General features: G+C 41.3%; 1 protein-coding gene across 1 annotated transcript in view; it reads right to left on the bottom strand.

Annotated features, from left to right (window-relative positions):
• The window catches only part of TCP11 (t-complex 11), a 28,576-nt gene extending 12,221 nt beyond the window's left edge, over positions 1-16,355 (bottom strand). The window contains exons 1-3 of the mRNA XM_059938888.1: positions 16,223-16,355; positions 13,289-13,385; positions 8,227-8,347 (exon numbers count right to left, since the gene is read on the bottom strand). Coding sequence (XP_059794871.1) covers positions 8,227-8,347; positions 13,289-13,385; positions 16,223-16,346 — 342 coding nt within the window. The 5' untranslated portion in view covers positions 16,347-16,355. The remainder of the gene's footprint in view (positions 1-8,226; positions 8,348-13,288; positions 13,386-16,222) is intronic.
• Between the last annotated feature and the right edge of the window lie 3,713 nt (positions 16,356-20,068).

Below are 20,068 nucleotides of genomic sequence, written 5' to 3'. Positions count from 1 at the left end.
ACCTAGCCACAAGACTGGACATGCACCACAGCAATCTATCATCAGATGAAAATGGCCCATAAGAGACCAAGCATATCCAGGTACAAGGACAGACATACAGACCAGATTAGAATAGAGAGCCCAGAAATAAAACCTGGACATATGGTCAAATGATTTTTGAGAACAATGCCAAGACCATTCAATGGGGAAAGGACAGTCTTTTCAACAAATGGTACTGGGGAAACTGGATATCCACATGCAAAAGAATGAAGTTGAACCTTACCTACACCAAATAAAAAATTAACTCAAAATGGGTGGAAGACCTAAATATAAGAGCTAAAATTCTGAAATTCTCAGAAGAAAATAGGAGTAAATCTTCATAATCTTGGATTTCATAAGATATGACACCAAAAGCAGAAGCAACCATAGAGTAGATAAATGGGGCTTCATTAAAATTAAAACTTTTGTGCATCAAGGTACACTATCAAGAAAGTGAAAAAACTACCCACAGAATGGAAGACAACATCTGCAAATCATTTATCAGACAAGGGTCAACTATCCAGAATGTTTAAGGAACTCTTACAACTCAACAACAAAAAGACAACTCAGTTTTAAAATGGGCAAAGGACTTGAGTAAATATTTCTCCAAAGATGACGTAGAAGAGGGCATCAAGCACATGAAGATGCTCAACATCATTAGCCACTAGGGAAATGCAAATCAAAACCACATTAAGATTCCACTTCATACAGACTGTGCCATGGGAAGATGTCTATAATTTTTTTTAAAAAAGGAAAATAAATGTTGAAAAATAAGTGAAAATGTGGAGAAATTGGAATACTCATACATTTCTGGTGGGAATGTAAAATGGTAAGTCACTGTGGAAAACAGTTTAGTGATTTCTCAATAAGTTAAATATAAAATTATCACATGACTCAGCAACTCCACTCCAGGGTATATATTCCAAAGACTGGAAAAGAGATGTTCAAACAAAGACTTGTACACAAATGTTCATAGCAGCACTACTCCCAATAGCAAAAATGTGAAAACAACACAAATGTCTATCAACAGATGAATGGGGACTTCCCTGGTGGTCCAGTGGCTAAGACTCCATGCTCCCAATGCAGGGGGCCCGGGTTCAATCCCTGCTCAGGAAACTAGATCCCACATGCTGCAACTAAGAGTCCACATGCCACAACTAAAAAAAGATCCTGAAGAGGACAGAAAGTCCAGAGATAAACCCACGCACATATGATCACCTCATCTTTGACAAAGGAGGCAAGAATATACAATGGAGAAAAAACAGCCTCTTCAGTAAGTGGTGCTGGGAAAAATTGATAGATACATGTAAAAGAATGAAATTAGAACACACCCTAACACCAAACACAACAATAAACTCAAAACGGATTAAAGACCTAAATGTAAGGCCAGACACTATAAAACTCTTAGAGGAAAGCATAGGCAGAACACTCTATGACATAAATCACAGCAAGATCCTTTTTGACCCACCTCCTAGAATAAGGGAAATAAAAACAAAAATAAACAAATGGGACCTAATGAAACTTAAAAGCTTTTGCACAGCAAAGGAAACCATAAACAAGACGAAAAGACACCCCTCAGAATGGGAGAAAATATTTGCAAACGAAGCAACTGACAAAGGATTAATCTCCAAAATGTACAAGCAGCTCATGCAGCTCAATATCACAAAAACAAACAACCCAATCCAAAAATGGGCAGAAGACCTAAATAGACATTTCTCCAAAGAAGACATACAGATGGCCAACAAATGCATGAAAAAATGCTCAACATCACTAATCATTAGAGAAATGCAAATCAAAACCACAATGAGGTATCACCTCACACGGGTCAGAATGGCCATCATCAAAAAATCTACAAAAAATAAATGCTGGAGAGAGTGTGGAGAAAAGGGAACCCTCCTGCCCTGTTGGTGGGAATGTAAATTCATAGAGCCACTGTAGAGAACAGTATGGAGGTTCCTTGAAAAACTAAAAATAGAACTACCATATGACCCAGCAATCCCACTACTGGGCATATACCCTGAGAAAACCATAATTCAAAAAGACACATGCACCCCAATGTTCATTGCAGCACTATTTACAATAGCCAGGTCACGGAAGCAACCTAAATGCCCACCGACAGACGAATGGATAAAGAAGATGTGGTACATATATATAATGGAATATTACTCAGCCATAAAAAGTAACGAAATTGGGTCATTTGTAGAGAAGTGGACGGATCTAGACACTGTCATACAGAGTGAAGTAAGTCAGAAAGAGAAAAACAAATATCGTATATTAACGCATATATGTGGAAACTAGAAAAATGGTACAGATGAACTGGTTTGCAGGGCAGAAATAGAGACACAGATGTAGAGAACAAACGTATGGACACCAAGGAGGGAAAGCGGCGGAGGGCAGTGGTGGTGTGATGAATTGGGCTATTGGGATTGACATATATACACTAATATGTATAAAATAGATAACTAGTAAGAACCTGCTGTATAAAAAATAAATAAAATAAAATTCAAAAAATAAATAAAAGGAAAGTGGATCAAAAAAAAAAATCTAGAAACAATAAATGCTGGAGAGGGTGTGGAGAAAAGGGAACCCTCCTGCACTGTTGGTGGGAATGTAAATTGATACAGCCACTATGGAGAACAGTATGGAGGTTCCTTGAAAAACTAAAAATAGAACTACCATATGACCCAGCAATCCCACTACTGGGCATATACCCTGAGAAAACCATAATTCAAAAAGATACATGCACCACAATGTACACTGCATCTCTATTTACAATAGCCAGGACATGGAAGCAACCTAAATGTCCATCAACAGATGAATGGATAAAGAAGATGTGGCACATATATACAATGGAATATTACTCAGCCATAAAAAGGAATGAAACTGAGTTATTTGTAGTGAGATGGATGGACCTAGAATCTGTCATACAGAGTGAAATAAGGCAGAAAGAGAAAAACAAATACCGTATGCTAACACATACATATGGAATTTTAAAAAAGCAGCACTGATGAACCTAGTGGCAGGGCAGGAATAAAGACACAGACGTAGAGAATGGATTTGAGGGCGTGGGGGGGAAGGGGAAGCTGGGATTAAGTGAGAGAGTAGCACTGACATATATACACTACCAAATGTAAAATGGATGGCTAGTGGGAAGCTGCTGCATAGCACAAGGAGATCAACTTGATGCTCTGTGACAACCTAGAGGGATGGGATAGGGAGAGTGGGAGGGAGGCTCAAGAGGAAGGGGATATGGGGATATATGTATACATATAGCTGATTCACTTTGTTATACAGCAGAAACTAACACAACCTTGTAAAGCATTTATACTCCAATAAAGATGTGAAAAAAGAAAAAAAGATCCCGCATGCTGCAACTGAAGATGCTGCACACACTGCAACTAAGACGTGACGTGGCCAAAAACAAAACAAAACAAAACAACAAATGAATGGATAAACAAAATATGGTATATCCATACAATGGAATATTTTCAGCCATAAAAAGGGATGAAGTTCTGATCCACACTGCAATGTGGATGAACCTTGAAACCATGCTAAGTAAAATTTGCCATATGTAAAAGGACAAATGTTGTATGATTCCACTTATATGAGGAACCTAGAGTAGTCAAATTCATAGAGACAGAAGGTAAAATAGAGGTTACCAGGCACTGGGGGAAAAAAGGTCTGAAGAGTTACTGTTTAATGGGTAGAGTTTCTGTTTGGGAAGATGAAAACGTTCTGGAAATGGATAGTGGTGATGACTGCACAACATTGCGAATGTACTTAATGCCACTGAATTGTAACACTTAACATTATTAAAACGGTAAAAATTGTGTTTATAATAATAAAAAATCCTAAAAAGCACAAACAACTAAGTTGGTAACGTGGCACCATTCCCCAGGGAGGATCAGCCAGCCACCTGGTAGCAGATGATTTCTTTGGATCTCTTCCTTCGTGGAGGGGGCGGAGAGTCACCCTCAATGGAAGAGACGCATTCTGAATATGGAGCTGTCTTCCCTGTCTGCACTACTTCTGTTAGCACCAACATCCACATACTCACAAAATTTCACAGAATGCCTTATCCTCTGTCTTGGGTCCTGGTATGCCCCACAGCATTGCATCTAATCAAGGAGCTCATTTTACAGCCAAGAAAGTACAGCAACGGGTTCATACCCACATACCCCTCATGGAGAGTCGACTGGTCTTAACTGAAAAGTGGAATGGCTTATTGAAGACTCAGTTACAGCATTAGTTGAGAGATAATATCCTGAAAGGAAGAGGTTCTGTCTTATAAGATGCAATATATACTTTGAATCAAAACCATTATGCAGTGCTATTCCCTAAAGCCAGAATACATGGTCCCAGGAATCAAGGGGTGGAAGTAGGACTGGTTCCTCTCACCATTATATCTAATAACCTACTTGCAGAATTTTTATTTCCCCTCCTGACAACTTTGGGCTCTGCTGATTTGGGAGGAATGCTTACATTGGTTCCAATGAATTAGAAGATGAGACTACCCCCCTGATCATTTTGGGCTCCCTCTACCACTGAACCAACAAGGTAAAAAAGGAGTTCCTCTATGGACTAGAGTAATTGATCCTGAGTACTAAGGAGAAACTGGGTTGCTGCTACACAATGGGAACAAGAAGGACTGTGTCTGGAACCCAGAAGATTCTAAGGTACCTCTTGATACTTCCATACCCAATAATATAGGTCAAGGGAAAACCACAACATACAAACAACAAAAGCAAAATGCCCAAGGACTCAGACTCTTTGGCAATGAAGGTTTGGGTCACTCCGTCAGATAAAGAACCCCAGCAGCTAAGGACAAGGCAAACATGGAATGACTATTAAAATGAAGCCATAGATACCAACTACAGCCTCATGACCAATTACAGAAACAAAGACCATACGTTTTCTCTTTGCTTGTTATAAGCATGGCTTTATTTGTATATGCTAACCATTTTCTTCTCTCTCCTTCCCATTATTATTTTTTTTAATTTTTATTTTATATTGGAGTATAGTTGATTTACAAGTTTTGTTAGTTTCAGGTGTACAGCAAAGTGATTCAGTTATACATATATCTTTTTCAGATTCTTTTCCCATTTAGGTTATTACAGAATAATTGAGTAGAGTTCTCTGTGCTATACAGTAGGTCCTTGATGATTGTCTGTTTTATATATAGTGGTGTGTATACATTGCTGCAAATGGCATTATTTCATTCTTTATTTATGGCTGAGTAATATTCCATTGTATATGTGTACTATATCTTCTTTATCCATTCATCTGTCTATGGACATTAAGGTTGCTTCCATGTCCTGGCTATTGTAAATAGTGCTGCAGTGAACATTTGGGGTGCACGTATCTTTTGAATTATGGTTTTCTCTGGATATATGCCCAGGAGTGGGATTGCAGAATCATATGATAGCTCTATTTTTAGTTTTTTAAGGAAACTCCATTATTATTTTATAGACAGGTTGTTGGAAGTTAAATTTTACAGTTTAGCCTGTAGGTAATAGAATATTCAGTGAGACTATGACTGTATATGAGGTATATCATAGACAGCAACGGTTATAACTGTTGGGAATGTGAGTTTCCTCATTTGGGGAAAAGGATAAGAACTTGTAAGACATACAGCTACGTCTTTTGTCTTTTCTTTTTCTTTTTTTCGGCCGCACTGCACGGCTTGTGGGATCTTAGTTCCCTGACCAGGAATTGAACCCGGGCCCACGGCAGTGAAAGCACGGAGTCCTAACCACTGGACTGCCAGGGAATTCCCTGGATAGCTATGTCTTATTAGGTAAAAATAGAATTGTTTTCAGGAATTTGAGTGTGTGTAGAAGGGTACATATGGAAGCTGAGTAGCCAAAGGAATGGAATGCAACATTTATCAATTTACTGCCTCTCAAGTCCTCTCCAAATCCATCCTTTTTCTTCTCCATTTTCTCAGAGTAAGTTCTTTAAATATTTTTCCTTTACCAGATGGCACAATTTTAAGCTTCATCTGTAGATGGCACTTTTTTGGGGGGCAGGGGGGGGTATAGTTGATTTACAATGTTGTGTTAGTTTCTGGTATACAGCAAAGTGATTCAGATTATATCTATATAGATATATATAATTAAATTGTTTTTCATATTCTTCTTCATTATGGTTTATTACAGGATATTGAATATAGTTCTCTGTGCTATACAGTAGGACCTGTTGTTTATCTATTTTACACACAGTAGTTTATATCTGCTAATCCCAAACTCCTAATTTATCCCTGCCCTCACCCTTTCCCCTTTGGTAATCATAAGTTCGTTTTCTCTGTGAGTCTGTTTGGCAAATAAGTTCATTTGTATCATACTTTAGATTACACATATAAATGAGATCACCTGATATTTGTCTTTCTCTGTCTGACTTACTTTACTTAGTATGATAATTAGTATGATAATTAGTATGATAATTTCTAGGTCCATGCACGTTGTTGCAAATGGCATTATTTCATTCTTTTTTTATGGCTGAACAATATTCTACTGTGTATATGGACCCCATCTTCTTTATCTATTCATCTGTCCATGGATGTATATGGATCCCATCTTCTTTATCCATTCATCTGTCCATGGACATTTAGGTTGCTTTCATGTCTTGGCTACTGTAAATAGTGCTGCTACGAACATTGGGGTGCATGTGAGATGGTTATTAATTGGTTTTCTGTTACCATAAGCAAGTTAACCATAAACTTTGAGACTTAAAACAGTATATACATTTGTCATCTCACAGTTTCTGTGGGTCAAGAGTCCAGAAAGTTTAACCAGATCCTCTGTTCAGGATCTCACAAGGTTGCAATCAAGGTGTTGGCTGGGCTGTGTTCTCATTTGGAAACCTGACTGGGGAAGAATGTTTCCAAGCTCATTCAAATTGTTGACAGAATTCACTTCCTTACAGCTGTATACCTGAAGGCCCCAGCTTCTTACTGGCTGTTGGTTGGATGCTGCCCTCAGGTCCTAGAGGCCACCTGCATTTCCTTGCCATGTGGCCCTCTCCATATGCAGTTCACAACATACCTGTTTGCTTTTGCTTTTTTTTTAAAAAAGTTTTTTTTTAACTTATTTATTTATTTATTTATTTATTTATGGCTGTGTTGGGTCTTTGCTGCACGCGGGCTTTCTCTAGTTGTGGCGAGCGGGGGCTACTCTTCATTGCGGTGCGCGGGCTTCTCATTGCGGTGGCTTCTCTTGTTGCTCAGCACAGGCTCTAGGCGTGCCGGCTTCAGTAGTTGTGGCTTGCAGGCTCTAGAGTGCGGGCTCAGTAGTTGTGGCGCACGGGCTTAGTTGCTCCGTGGCATGTGGGATCTTCCCAGACCAGGGCTTGAACTTGTGTCCCCTGCATTGGCAGGCAGATTCTTAACCACTGAGCCTCCAGGGAAGTCCCTACTTGTTTGCTTTTTCAAGGTCAGCTGGAAAGTCTCTCTCTCCAGCCTGCTAAGATAGACTTACATAATGAAATGTAATCCTGGGAGTAACATCCCATCACCTTTGCCATATTCTATTGATTAAAAGCAAGTTATAGATCTCATCCACACTCAGGGAGAGAGGATTATACAAGGGCATGGATCACTGGGGGTCACCTTAGGGTGTATCCACCACATACTAGAAAGACCTTGCAAAAGGCAAGAGCTTCTCTTCCTGGTTCTGGAATGCTCACATGGCAGAGGCTCCTACAGTACATGTGGCTCTGCAGGCAGCTGGCTCCTGCAGCTGAGAGGCTTCTCTAGTGCTGGACTCTGCAGAGGAAGTGGCTGCTTCTCCAGGGCCAGGCTCCTGCAACACAGGCAACTGCCCTGGCAACCAGCTCCTGCAGTACACGGCGGTCAACAGAACACACAGGCCAGCAACCTCCCCTGGCACAGACATGCCCTCAAATGAGTAACTGGGTCCTTGGGTTTTCCCCATCCCCTGGGGATGAGAAAGGATTCTCCTTATGTCTGATATTCCAGTAGAGTTTTCTTTGCTTCTTACTAGCCCAAAGCCTTCATTTCTCCAATTCCCTGTTATAATAATTTTTATATTAAAACTTCTTTGTTGAAATTACTGTGTGATTTCTGTCTATTGATTAGACTCTGACTGATTCATGGACCATGTTCAGTTAGGATTTGCCAGCCACTGACATTCCAGTGAGTGGAGGCTGTCTAGGAACTTTACATCTACAAATGAAAGGTTCGTCACTCACCTCTTTAATTTCTTTTAGGAGTTCAAGAGCACAGCTGAAGTCTGGAGGAGTAGCTAATAATTGCTCTTCCAGATGATCCCAAAAGGCATTGTGCATTGTCTCCTTGACCCTGCCTTCCAGACTGTAAGAAGGTTAAATGAACAAATTACTTTCTCTACTCAAAAACTGCCAAAAGGTCATTATCTCCTAAGCCCCAAACAGTGTTTGATATGATAAAAGACCATTATACAGACAGGGAAAGGCCAGGAACTATGTTTGGACGGTAGCAGAGCTGAATAAGCTGGGGTTAAACTTGGATGTCAATGGCACCAGCACAACCTCTCAGAAGGGCCCCTTGTGGTTCCAGCACAGCCCACCCTCTGCAGTAGGAAGAACCCTGAATAGAGATCAGGCTGAACTTTAGCACTGATTTTGCATTTAGCTTAGAAAAGATGTGACTTAGTTTCCCTTTATGTACACATATAGCAATGAACTAAATGATCTTTCACTTTCTTATAGACCTAAAATCTAGGAAAAGGATTTTCCTTCTTTGATAATACCTGAATATCTATAGATACTTCCAAATCAGCAGGTCTAAAATTGAATTCACTATCTTCCCCTTCCAAACCTGTTCCTCCTGTATTCCCAATTTCAATGGCACTACCATGTAGCCAGTCATGGAAGCCAGAAATATCCGTCTTTTTCCCCGCCTCAAAAAAAAAAAAAAAAGGGACTTCCCTGGTGGCACAGTGGGTAAGAATCCGCCTGCCAAAGCAGCAGACATAGGTTCGAACCCTAGTCCAGGAAGATCCCACATGCCGCAGAGCAACTAAGCCCGTGCGCCACAACTACTGAGCCTGCACTCTAAAGCCTGTGAGCTACAACTACTGAGCCCGCGTACTGCAACTACTGAAGCCCGCGCGCCTGTAGCCCATGCTCCGCAAGAAGAGAAGCCACCGCAGTGAGGAGCCCACGCACCGCAACGAAGAGTAGCCCCCAATCGCCAACTAGAGAAAGCCAACGCACAGCAATGAAGACCCAATGCAGCCATAAATAAATAAATAAATAAATAATTTTTAAAAACTTTTAAAAAACCAAAACAAACAAACAAACAAAAACCAGAAGCAAAGGTAATTCAATTAGAAAGGATAGTCTTTTCAACAAATGGTGCTGGAACAACTGGACATCCACATGCAAAAAAATGAATCTAGATACAGATCTTACACCTTCCACAAATAGATCATAGACCTAAATGTAAAACATAAAACTCTAAAACTTCTAGAAGATAACAGGAGAAATCTAGGTAACCTTGGGTTTGGCAACGACCTTTTAGATACAACACCAAAAGAAAGATCCATGAAAGAAAAAATTTGTAAGTTGGGCTTCATTAAAATTAAGAACTGCTCTGTGAGAGACAAGAGAATGAAAAGGCAAGCTCCAATCTTCGCAAAGCACATATCTGATAAAGAACTAGTATCCAAAATATACAAAGAACTCTTAAAATTCAACAATAAAACAACCCAATTTTAAAACAGGGAAAGGTCCGAACTGACACCTCACCAAAGTATTGATATATATACAGATGGCATATAAGCATATGAAAAGATGCTCAACCTCACATCTCATTAGGGAATTGTAAATTAAAGTAACAATGAGATACCACTACACACCTATTAGAATAGCCAAAATCCAAAACACTGACAATACCAAATGCTGACAAGGACGGGAGCAACAGGAACTCTCATTCATTGCTGGTAGGAATGCAAAGTGTAAGACCGTCACTCTGGAAGATGGTTCCACAGTTTCTAACAAAATTAAACATACTCTTTCCATACAGTCCAACAATAGTGCTCCCTGGTATTTACTCAAATGAGTTGAAAGCTTATGTCCACACAAAAATCTGCACATGGACATTTATAGCAGCTTTATTCATAACTGCCAAAACTTGGAAGCAACCAAGAGGTCAACACTAAAAAGAAATGCACTATCCAGCCCCCAAAAGACATGCAGGAACCTTAAATGCATATTGCTAATTGAAAGAATCCAATCTGAAAAGGCTACCTACTATATGATTCCAACTATAAGAAATTCAGAGAAACCTACGGAGACTGTAAAAAGATCAGTGGTTGCCAAGGGTTTCAGAGGGAGGGAGGGAAGGACGAATAGGTCGAACACAGGGGATTTTTAGGGCAGTGAAATTACTCTGTATGATACAGAAATGGTGAATACGTGTCATTATACATTTTTCAAAACCCATAGAATATACAACACGAAAAGTGAACACCAGTGTAAACTTGAGTTAATAATAATGTATTAATACTGGATCATCAATTGTAACAAATATACCACATTAATATAAAATATAAATAATAGAGGAAACTGTGTGCAGGAGAAAAGGGGGAATGTGAGAACTCTATTTTCCATCATTTTTCTGTAAAACTAAACTATGCTAAAAATTGTCTATTAATATTTTAAAAGGAATTAATTTTCCTCTGACCTTTATTTAAATGATTTCTCTGACCTATACAGTTAGACTAATAAGAAGAAAAAGAATCATTTGAAAATTCTGAGGCTGTACCTAGTCATTGCCAAATAGTGATCGGTTTTCTGGCATTAAACATCCCCCCTTAGTAATGCATGCTCCTTGTAAAACAAACCAAAAAAAGCAATACAAAGATGAATACAACAAAAATCAAAATTCCTCTCCCAACACACCAATCTCAATCAGCAGAGGTAACCAACTATAGTCTAATAGTCTATTGTGTACTGTAATTGTTCTTAAAGCTTTTCCCCTCACCCTATTTGTCCAATCCATCTTCCAAGTTCCATAAATTTTGCTTTTTAAATGTCTCTGGAATCCATCCCCTCCTACCATCATCTCTTACCTGGACTACTACATTAGGCCATTAACTGGTCCCTCTGTCTTCAGTCTTGTCCCTTTTTAATTTGTTCCCCACCAGTTCATTCTAAAATCAATGATTTTTCTAAGATGCAATTCCGATCATGAGGTCATGCTCAAAGTCCTTTGGGGCTTCCCATCACCAGCAGTATAAATGGCTCACATGACCCTTCCTGATATTGCTCTACCTCCCTTTCAAATTTATCTCCTCCTACCTCATAATACCCTGTGCTCAATCACATCAAGATACTTGTTCAGTTCACACCATTGTGCCTCCAACATGATTCCTCTGCCAGGAGCATTCCTTCCCACCCAGACCACCTCTAAGACTCAAGTCATCATAGGCTAAATCTTCCTCCATAGGCAAATCTTCTCTGATCTTTAGGCAGCTGAGAACTTTCATTCAACTCTATTCACACAGCTCTGAGTGAACTTATCAGTCACTTTCTGTTACTCATCTGTCTCTCTTACAAAAGCTTCTTGACAGCAAAGACAGTGCCTTATTTATTTATAGCTGTAGCTACCTCTATCCCCAGAACTCAACATTTTTCCTGCCACATAATAAGGACTCAACAAATGCCTGATGAATGAATGCCCAAACATGGGATTTCCCTTAGGAACATACAATTGTAATTAACTTCATCCTATGAGCCCAAAGTAAAGCCAACTGCCAATAAGGAGTGACCTCAAACTCGATTTCAACCTTTTTCCTGATATAAATTTTGTATTACCTTACTTGAAAACCCAGCTCTGAATAGTACCATTTCCCCTGCTTCATTTCTCCCTCTCTCATTTCCTCTACTCTTTTTTCCTCCTCTCCTGCCAGCAACAGAAACATCTAAGCAGTGAGAGAGATGCTAGAAGATCTGGGTTTTGGTGAAAACCTGTTCCCAGAGAAGCTGTGCTTGACATGGACATCTGTTGGCAAGAGCAGATCAGACCAGGAAGACCAGGGCAGCAACTTGTGGCAGAGAACAGCACTTTAGTAACAGAGTCCCTGAAGCTGACAAATGACAAAAACATTTAAGGAAATTGACTTATCACAAGCTGCCATCACATATCTGTCTATTGGTGGGAAATCAGAACTGTTTTAAAATGTAAAATGTGACAATGAATTTACCCACTTAACTGCCAATAAACCAGCAAGTCATACTTACGGAATGGTTCTTATTTATTGCAATGTCAATATAACTAAGAAGAATGAAAAATAAGGCTTGATGGGGGTGGGGGAGCATTCCTTATCAAGAGGGTTCTGATCTTGATTCACAAATTAAGCTGATTTATGAAGTGGGGAATGGGGGTGTGGGTGAGGAGTTGAGGGGGCAGTTGAAAACACCACTATGAGAAAATTGATCTTTTTATCTGTGCCTGTTTAAATCTGTGATCACATAAGAGAGTAACTGATAAGACAGGAGCCATGTGGTAGGCAACCAATACCAATAAAATGACCCCAAAGATCTAGATCCCTAGTATTCACACCCTGGTATAATCCTGTACCCTGGAGTGTGGCCTGGATTTGTGGGTTCCTTTCTAGCAAACAAAATGTAGCAGAGGCCACGGACATCACTCCTGAGGTTAGGTAACAAAAAGACCGTGGCTTCTGTCTTGGGCACCATCTCTCACCCACTTACTCTCTCGCTTTCTCACCCTGGGTGAGGGAAGGCAGCTGCTGTTTTGTGAGCCGCCCTATGGAGAGGCCCAGGTGGCAAGGAACTGAGGGCAGCTCAGGCCAACATCAACAGACTGGTAGAGCACACAGTGAAGCCACACCCGTAATCCCTGACCCACAGAAACTGGGAGATAATGAACACTGTTTTAGCTGATGAGTTTTGGGGTAATTTGTCATGCAGCAATAGATAGCTACTACAGGCTAATTCCTCCGCATCTGTCAGAGAAGATCTGAAATCCACCCTAACTATTTTATTATTAAGTGGGGTCCCAAAGTGAACATCCCAATAATTGCTTGGGTTTATTCACTGGTTAAATAACATTTGCTTCTTGACCCTCTGATACTAATAATTATAATTTATTACTCTTCTGTTTCAGTTGCTGAGACCTCTAATGGCTTAGATTCAAGCACTGATTGTGTTATTAAATAAAAATGCTTTGAGTCTGGTCAGAAGCCATTAGTGCTAAATACCTATACCAGGATGAATAAAATGGGAAAATTAGAAGAGCCTGTACCTGCTTGGAGGCAAAACCTTCTCTTCCATGTGGAAATCATGATTCATCCCAATCTCCTTGCTCAGCTTGGAAACATCATTAACTGTATCTATCAGACCTGTGACAGAAAGAACATATGAGGTACACCTGAAACTAATGTTCTATGTCACTTATACCTCAACTGAAAAAAAAGAACTTATGGGGGACACCAGTGAACTCAAAGAAGTCTGAATTTCTATTTTATTCAGAGATTCACTCCACTGAGTAGGCTCCAAATTGAGATTCATCACAGTGACCTTACACACACTCATTCGACCATTCCAGTCAGTTATGTTTTCTGAACTCTAGGTCCCGCGACAGAGCCTCTCAGTAGCCCAGCATGGGGGTAAGGGAGGATAAAGAAGCTATCTTATAAAAAAACAGAAAGTGAAACTGATTAAAAACCTTTCTCTTAAGAAGTAAAATAATGAAGTGGCAAAGAAATAATTTGTGATTTGCAAAAATAATGTTTATCTAAGGATATTACGATTCCACTCTCCTCTTCCTGCCTCTGATGGAAGTTAAATTCTCCACACAGAGGGTACTGAATGGCGTCAATCTCACTTGGTCTTCTAAAGTAGTTTCCAGAATTTAGGATTTCACAGATGAGTAAATTTCCAAAAAGATTTTGAGCAACTGATGACAGCTTGCCAACTTTTTGTTTTGTCAAGTATGGATAGTACGAAATAAGCAAATAAAAAATCCACTCTAGGTACTTCCCTGGTGGAGCAGTGGTTAAGACTCCACGCTCCCAATACAGGGGGCCCAGGTCCGATCCCTGGTCAGGGAACTAGATCCCACATGTATGTCACAACTAAAAGTTTGCATGCCACAACTAAGGAGTCGGTGAGGTGCAACTAAGGAGCCCGCAAGCCGCAACTAAGACCTGGTGCAACCAAAAAAAAAAAAAATCCACTCTACCACCACCAAAACCATTTCATAAAAGAAAAAGGATAGTTTAAACCCCCAAAAAGCAGAAAGGGAATACAGTCAGAAAAAAGACTAGTCCTTAAAATTGAATCAATTTAGCTTTAGGAAAAACTCATTACAATATCCTTATTTCATTTCACACAGTATGCTAAGAATTTTGTCACAAACCAGCTCTAGCATTTGGGAACCACTATTCTAAGTTCTTAGTACAGACCTACCTGATAGCATTCTTACATAATTGGCATACATGGTAGTTATTATTACTTGGTATAAAAGAGCTGCACACAATAAATCATATTTTCTCACTCTCTTTCAATGAAGCTTCATAATTTGTTCACAAAAAAGTATTCGGCTCCAAGATGTGGAGGGGATATAAATGAACTAAGATTGGCCATGAGTTGATAATTGTTGAAGTTGGGTGATGAGTAAATGGGGGTTCATTATTCCAATCTCTCTACTTTTGTATATGTTTAAGTTTTCCATAAGCAAAAAGGTTTAAAAATGTAAAAAGGAAAAATTGCACAAAAGAGGTTTCATAGGAGAATGCCTTTGTTCTTAGAAGATACATGAAATATTTAGAGGTAAAGTCATGACTCTATAACTTCAAGAAAGAAAAAATACATATGTAAAATATAATAAGAGAAAAAAACAGTGTGGCAAATGTTAATGTGGGCATTCGTTGTTTTTTTACTTTTCAACAGATTTGAAATATATCAAAATAAAAAGTTAAGGGTAAAAGGTGATTGTAAAATTTACCAAAAAGCCACCAGCAGAGTTTCTGTTTAGGTAAATGTAACGGTGAACTGAACCTTAGTTGGACAGGAAGTTCCCTTTATTTTTTCAGTCTCTCTGAAGTCTTCAGTTTTGGCCAAAATGGCAAAACACAGTCAAATATGCAAACAGACTTACTGCTAATTCAGTAATGCAAAATCAGAACTAAGAGAAAATCTTCAAAGGGAGATTGAGCTGCTTGTAGCAGCTTATTGAAGGACTGAGGAAAATATTATACACAGAAACACTTCCCAACTACAACAAACCAAAGCTCATAGCCTGCTCTGACAAGATTGTTCTGTCGCTCAAAAGTACCATAGCACTATGCAACTCCTACAGCTGTAAAATTCAGGAACAGGGAGGTTCAAAGAGAAATTAGAGGTAAAAAGTAACTAAAATAGATTTTTAAAATCCAGATCCCAAGGACAAAGACATTTTCAAGATAATTTGGTAACTTAACCAAGTCAACCTAATATATAAAATTTCGAAATTATTAAAAAAGAGAAGTTTGGTTATTCAGGTTATTGAGTTGTATTGCCCAAATCAGGATTCCAAAGCACCCAATTTGCTGCTTTTCCTTAACCAGCAGCGACCCCGTGTGGCTACAAGAGAAAGACAAGCGATTGAATTTAAAGAATTTAACTCAGGTTGTTGCACGTGGACAGGCCTTCAGATGGTTGACTGCTGAAATTACCTGGTGATTATGATAAGAGAAATGCTGAATGAGTCCCAGTGAGATCAGACATAAAGTGTGGAAGAGACTTTGTGCCCCAATAGGAACATAAAAGAACATCTCCTATAGTATGAGCTAAAGAGTATGAGGCCAGAGCATCATTACTAAATGCAGTCAACGAAGCACCGAGAGAACACAATGCCCATCTGGGATCATTTCCGTTCTGTAAAATCTACCCCAGGTGTCTGCCATTTTCCACCTACAAATTCAAAATAAAAGAATACAAAGCTGGCTCTGAACTGACTCAGCCTCACATCTTGTCAGATTCAAGAAATCGCTCTTGGGTCACTTCTTTCTCCAGGACTAAAAACTCTGAAGATCTTCTGGTCAACAAGGGGCCTGGGGCCTGAAAGTAGAGATTGGGGTGGGGGGGGTGGGGGGATGAGGAAAAAGGTGGGTAGAGAAGTGCGGCGCCGCGGGCTCCTTCCCACCTGACCCACACTAAGCACCCCGAGGGCTGGGGCCGGCGGGGCTGGACCTACGGGAAGTGTGGTCCTTGGGGCTGCTCATGTCTTCCCGGGTCGGTCCTGAGGTTTCGGGCTTACAGGCCCCGCTCTCTGCATCGCCAGGGTCCTTCAGGGGCACGTTTTCCTCCACGTCCGTCATTTTGCTGATGGAATCTGGGTGGGGAGAAATGGGGCGCTGTGGGGGGCGAGGAAGGGGGCTCTCCAACTACCTAAGGGGTCTGGGGCCCGGCCAATCGCGCCCGACCTGGACAAACTAAGAGGAGGGTGGACAGCTTCAGGGTCTCTCGGGGACCGACAGGGGCAGAGGAGCCTGGAGGAACGGGGCTGAGGAATCACAGAGTAGTGAGTGCTGGCTCCGCAACCAGGAAACTAAGGCCAGAGGGGCGGCCTGCTCGCCTGAAACGCCCGCCCCAGGCCCACCCGGGCTCCAGCAGCAGGGGGAGCCCACGGCGCTCAAACTCCAGGTCCCTCGCCTCCTCCACAGCAACCCGCCGCCACTGCGGAGTCGGGCGAGCTGCGGCGCACCTCTAGGCTGGGGCCGTACCACCGCGGCTGGGCAGCGAGGGACGGCGGCCGTGCGGGGCCGACCCGCGCGCACCCCCGCCGCCGCGCCACGGTGGGAGAGTCCGGGATTTGAACATAAACCGCCGCCCGTCTCCGGGGCAACGGGGCGGGGCACGTGCCGGCCGCCGCCACCTCCTCGGGTGGAAGCCGCCGGCTAGTGCCTCGATCCTCGAGGGCTCGAAGCCTCCACAGGCCTTTGGTTAACTGGTCCCCAGGGCCCTTCCCTGCCTGACATCTCCCGCTCCCCACGAAAAAGATCACCTGAAACTACTTAAGAAGGGAAGGAGCACGATGTTTTGTTTCTCTTCAGCCTGTTCATAAAACTTGAGAGAGAACCACACCCAGGCGGGTTGTTTCCTTAGCACATCCTGGGCCCATTGTGAGAGGAGGGCCCTTCTCCCATTCTCCAGGTGTGGAAGCCGAGAACCCGTGCCAGGTGCTGGTCGGAGCAGGCGCGGGGAACTGGGAGGCAGTGTAGGCTCCTCCCACTGAATTCCTGGCCACGGGCTCATCTGTGGCTTGGGGGCTGATCCCGCCGCTCCAGGCCCCAGGTCACCAGCCTTTCTTGGTTCCTGGTCTGCTCTGTTGCCCCTGGAGTGATGTGAGGACCTGGAGTGACCCCTCCCCTCCAATTCCTGCACTTTGGGGGAAAAAAATGAAAAGGAAGTTTCCGTTCCACGATTCTCCCATCCTTCTTTATTACTTTGACTTGATTTCTTACCACAAAAGCTTACTTTAAAAATAAATAAATAAAACAAAAGACGAAAGTATTGCCTGTAAGAAACCAAGTTCTCATTATAACCCTTGCCTTGTTAGTGTGGAATGTGGATCTTTCTTGCACAACTCCTATATTTTGAAGGGGAAAATTATGAAGAGATCCAAGAACATTTCTGCTTAAGAAAATCCACTTCACTCTGAGGCCCAGGCAGATAGGAGGGGACTAGCCTAGCAAAGTTACTGTTTAGCCAGAGAGTATCTCAAATCAATACATACTAAACTTGCCCCTTCCTCCTCATCACCCTTTCCTGGTGTTTCCCTCAGGGACGTCAACTGTGAAGCAGGCTGGCCTACACCCCAAAGCCAGAAGTGGGAGGAAGTTATCTGACTGCAGCAAAGAGTTAAATGAAAATATGATTCTTCATTATTACAGGGATATATTTAGATTGGGTTGTTGATTTCTCTATTAAAAAAATTTTTTTTTCCATAATTCTGTTTGGGCATTTTTATTTCTGGGAGAAAGTCTCCAGAATGACACCAGTTTGTTTTCCCACAAAAATGGCATTGCCATAAAACTTGCCCTGCTGATGCCTGAAATTGTGAGAGTAGTTCATTCATATACATTACACAGCCCCTTTAAGTGTCCTCTTCTTACCCAAATTCTCTGGAAGGGGCAGTAGGAAGAAATAGCAGTGTGGGAGCATGTGGAAGAGGGGAGGAGACAGGCCAGAAGAGGAGGAAAGGATGGGGGTAGGAGAGACAGAATTGGAGTTTTCTCAGGGTCAGCGTGGGGACAGCATTTCATGATCTTATCTTTAATAGTTTTCAGAACCAACTAGGCAAAAGTTAGAGGTTGAGGAGAATAGAAAGATGATGTGAGAGATAAACTCTCCTTCCCTTAGGGGTCTTAGTTAATAATAACTGATTTTTGTTTAATGATCTACAAAATGCTTTTACATTGCAAATCTATATGCTCTGCATGCAATCCTACCTGTTCAGTAGGCAAGGCAGGTGTTATATTGAACCATTTAATAGATGAGCAAGCTGGGGATCAGAGAGATTTCAGGGAGTTTCCAAAAGTCACACGGCAAGCAAGGTCTTGACGCTTGATCATATACTTTTTATTAATTCACACCACCTCCCTAACTCTGGCTGAGAAGCTGTATAAAAAAGAAAATATAACTAACATATAATGGTATGGTAAGTCCCAGAATGGAGTACAAATAAGAATTGCTACTGGAGGTCAGAGAAAGGATGAGAGACCTTCCAGATGTTTGGATCAGTTCAAACCCAGCCATGAGCCAGAATCCTAAGCAAGACTGTGTAACCGATTTGGTCTTTAGAAATGGGTCTCTTGTTAGGGCTGGCTCCCCCTCAACCCCAAGACCCCTCTTTAAACTCTCCTACTGGGTGAAAATGGATTTTCCACATATGTCCATTCTTTGGCAGGAGTGGCCCTCCTGAGTAACTCAACACCTTTACCCTATTTAAGTGCACATATTTCAAAAGACCCATAAGGCAAGTATTTCTCAAACAACCCAAGGGCAGAGGTAAAGGCCACGTTTCCACTCACATCACAGTGTGCCCAAAGCTGTCCACCCCAGGGTTCCCCTTCTAAACTAAGATGTCATATGTTTGTTTTAACACTGAAGTCTATTTTCTCTCCTCAAATCTTTGAGTAGAATTCTTGTCTGAGGAGGAAGGGCTTCCTGTACTTGCTGGCACACCTCTGTACCCCTATGGATGCGTGTACCCCAGGTTGAGAAGCAGTCTAAGGGAATTTCAGGCCAGCAGCTAGAATTTTCTTACTTCTCCACCATTTCCCCACATATGTGTGCTTTAACCCAAGCACAATAGTATGATCTATCCTCATTTGTTAAATACTATCCTGTACACTACCCCACAAGAGCAAATTATACAGAAAGTTGATCCTACCGCAAAGACGTTCGGAAAGAGGGGTAGATATAGAGAAGGATGTCAGAGAAGCACTCCTAGGTGGCTATCTGTAAGAAGTAGAGAAGCACAGGGATTAAGAGGAATCCTGAATATGGATCCACTAGCTAAAACAAAATAACAAAAACAAAAAACGCCTCATTTTACACAGAAGCATTAGGCTCAGTGAGGTTAAATGACTTGGCTAAGGTCACCACCAGTTTACAGAAAATTCAGGACTAGAACCCATATCACAGTCTGTTTATTCCATAATATATAGAGCTAAGCAAGAGTAAAAGCTAATACTGTAAATAAATATTTACATTTCCTAAAGAAAAATGTAAATGATAGACCATGGAATGGAAATAGTAAGAGATGATGTTAAATAGAGGCCTGGACTGCAAGTAGAGTAGAGTATACTGGAAGATAAACAGTCAAGTGGTAGGGACACATAAATACAGGGTGGGACATTTAAATGGAACCATTTGGAGTCGTGTAAACTGGGATCGACTTCATTATAACCTCCCTTATGGTACAGAACCACACGTCAAAACTATTTGCTTTAGTCTTTTGACAAATGTGTTTTCTTTGCAGAGCCCAGGAGGAGGGTGAGAAGGGTCAAGGTAATCTGGGGGCAGTCCGGACGAG

The sequence above is a fragment of the Balaenoptera ricei genome, chromosome 11 (assembly GCF_028023285.1).
Source record: "Balaenoptera ricei isolate mBalRic1 chromosome 11, mBalRic1.hap2, whole genome shotgun sequence".
Lineage (NCBI taxonomy): Eukaryota > Metazoa > Chordata > Mammalia > Artiodactyla > Balaenopteridae > Balaenoptera > Balaenoptera ricei.
This window is presented reverse-complemented; position numbering and strand designations above follow the sequence as displayed.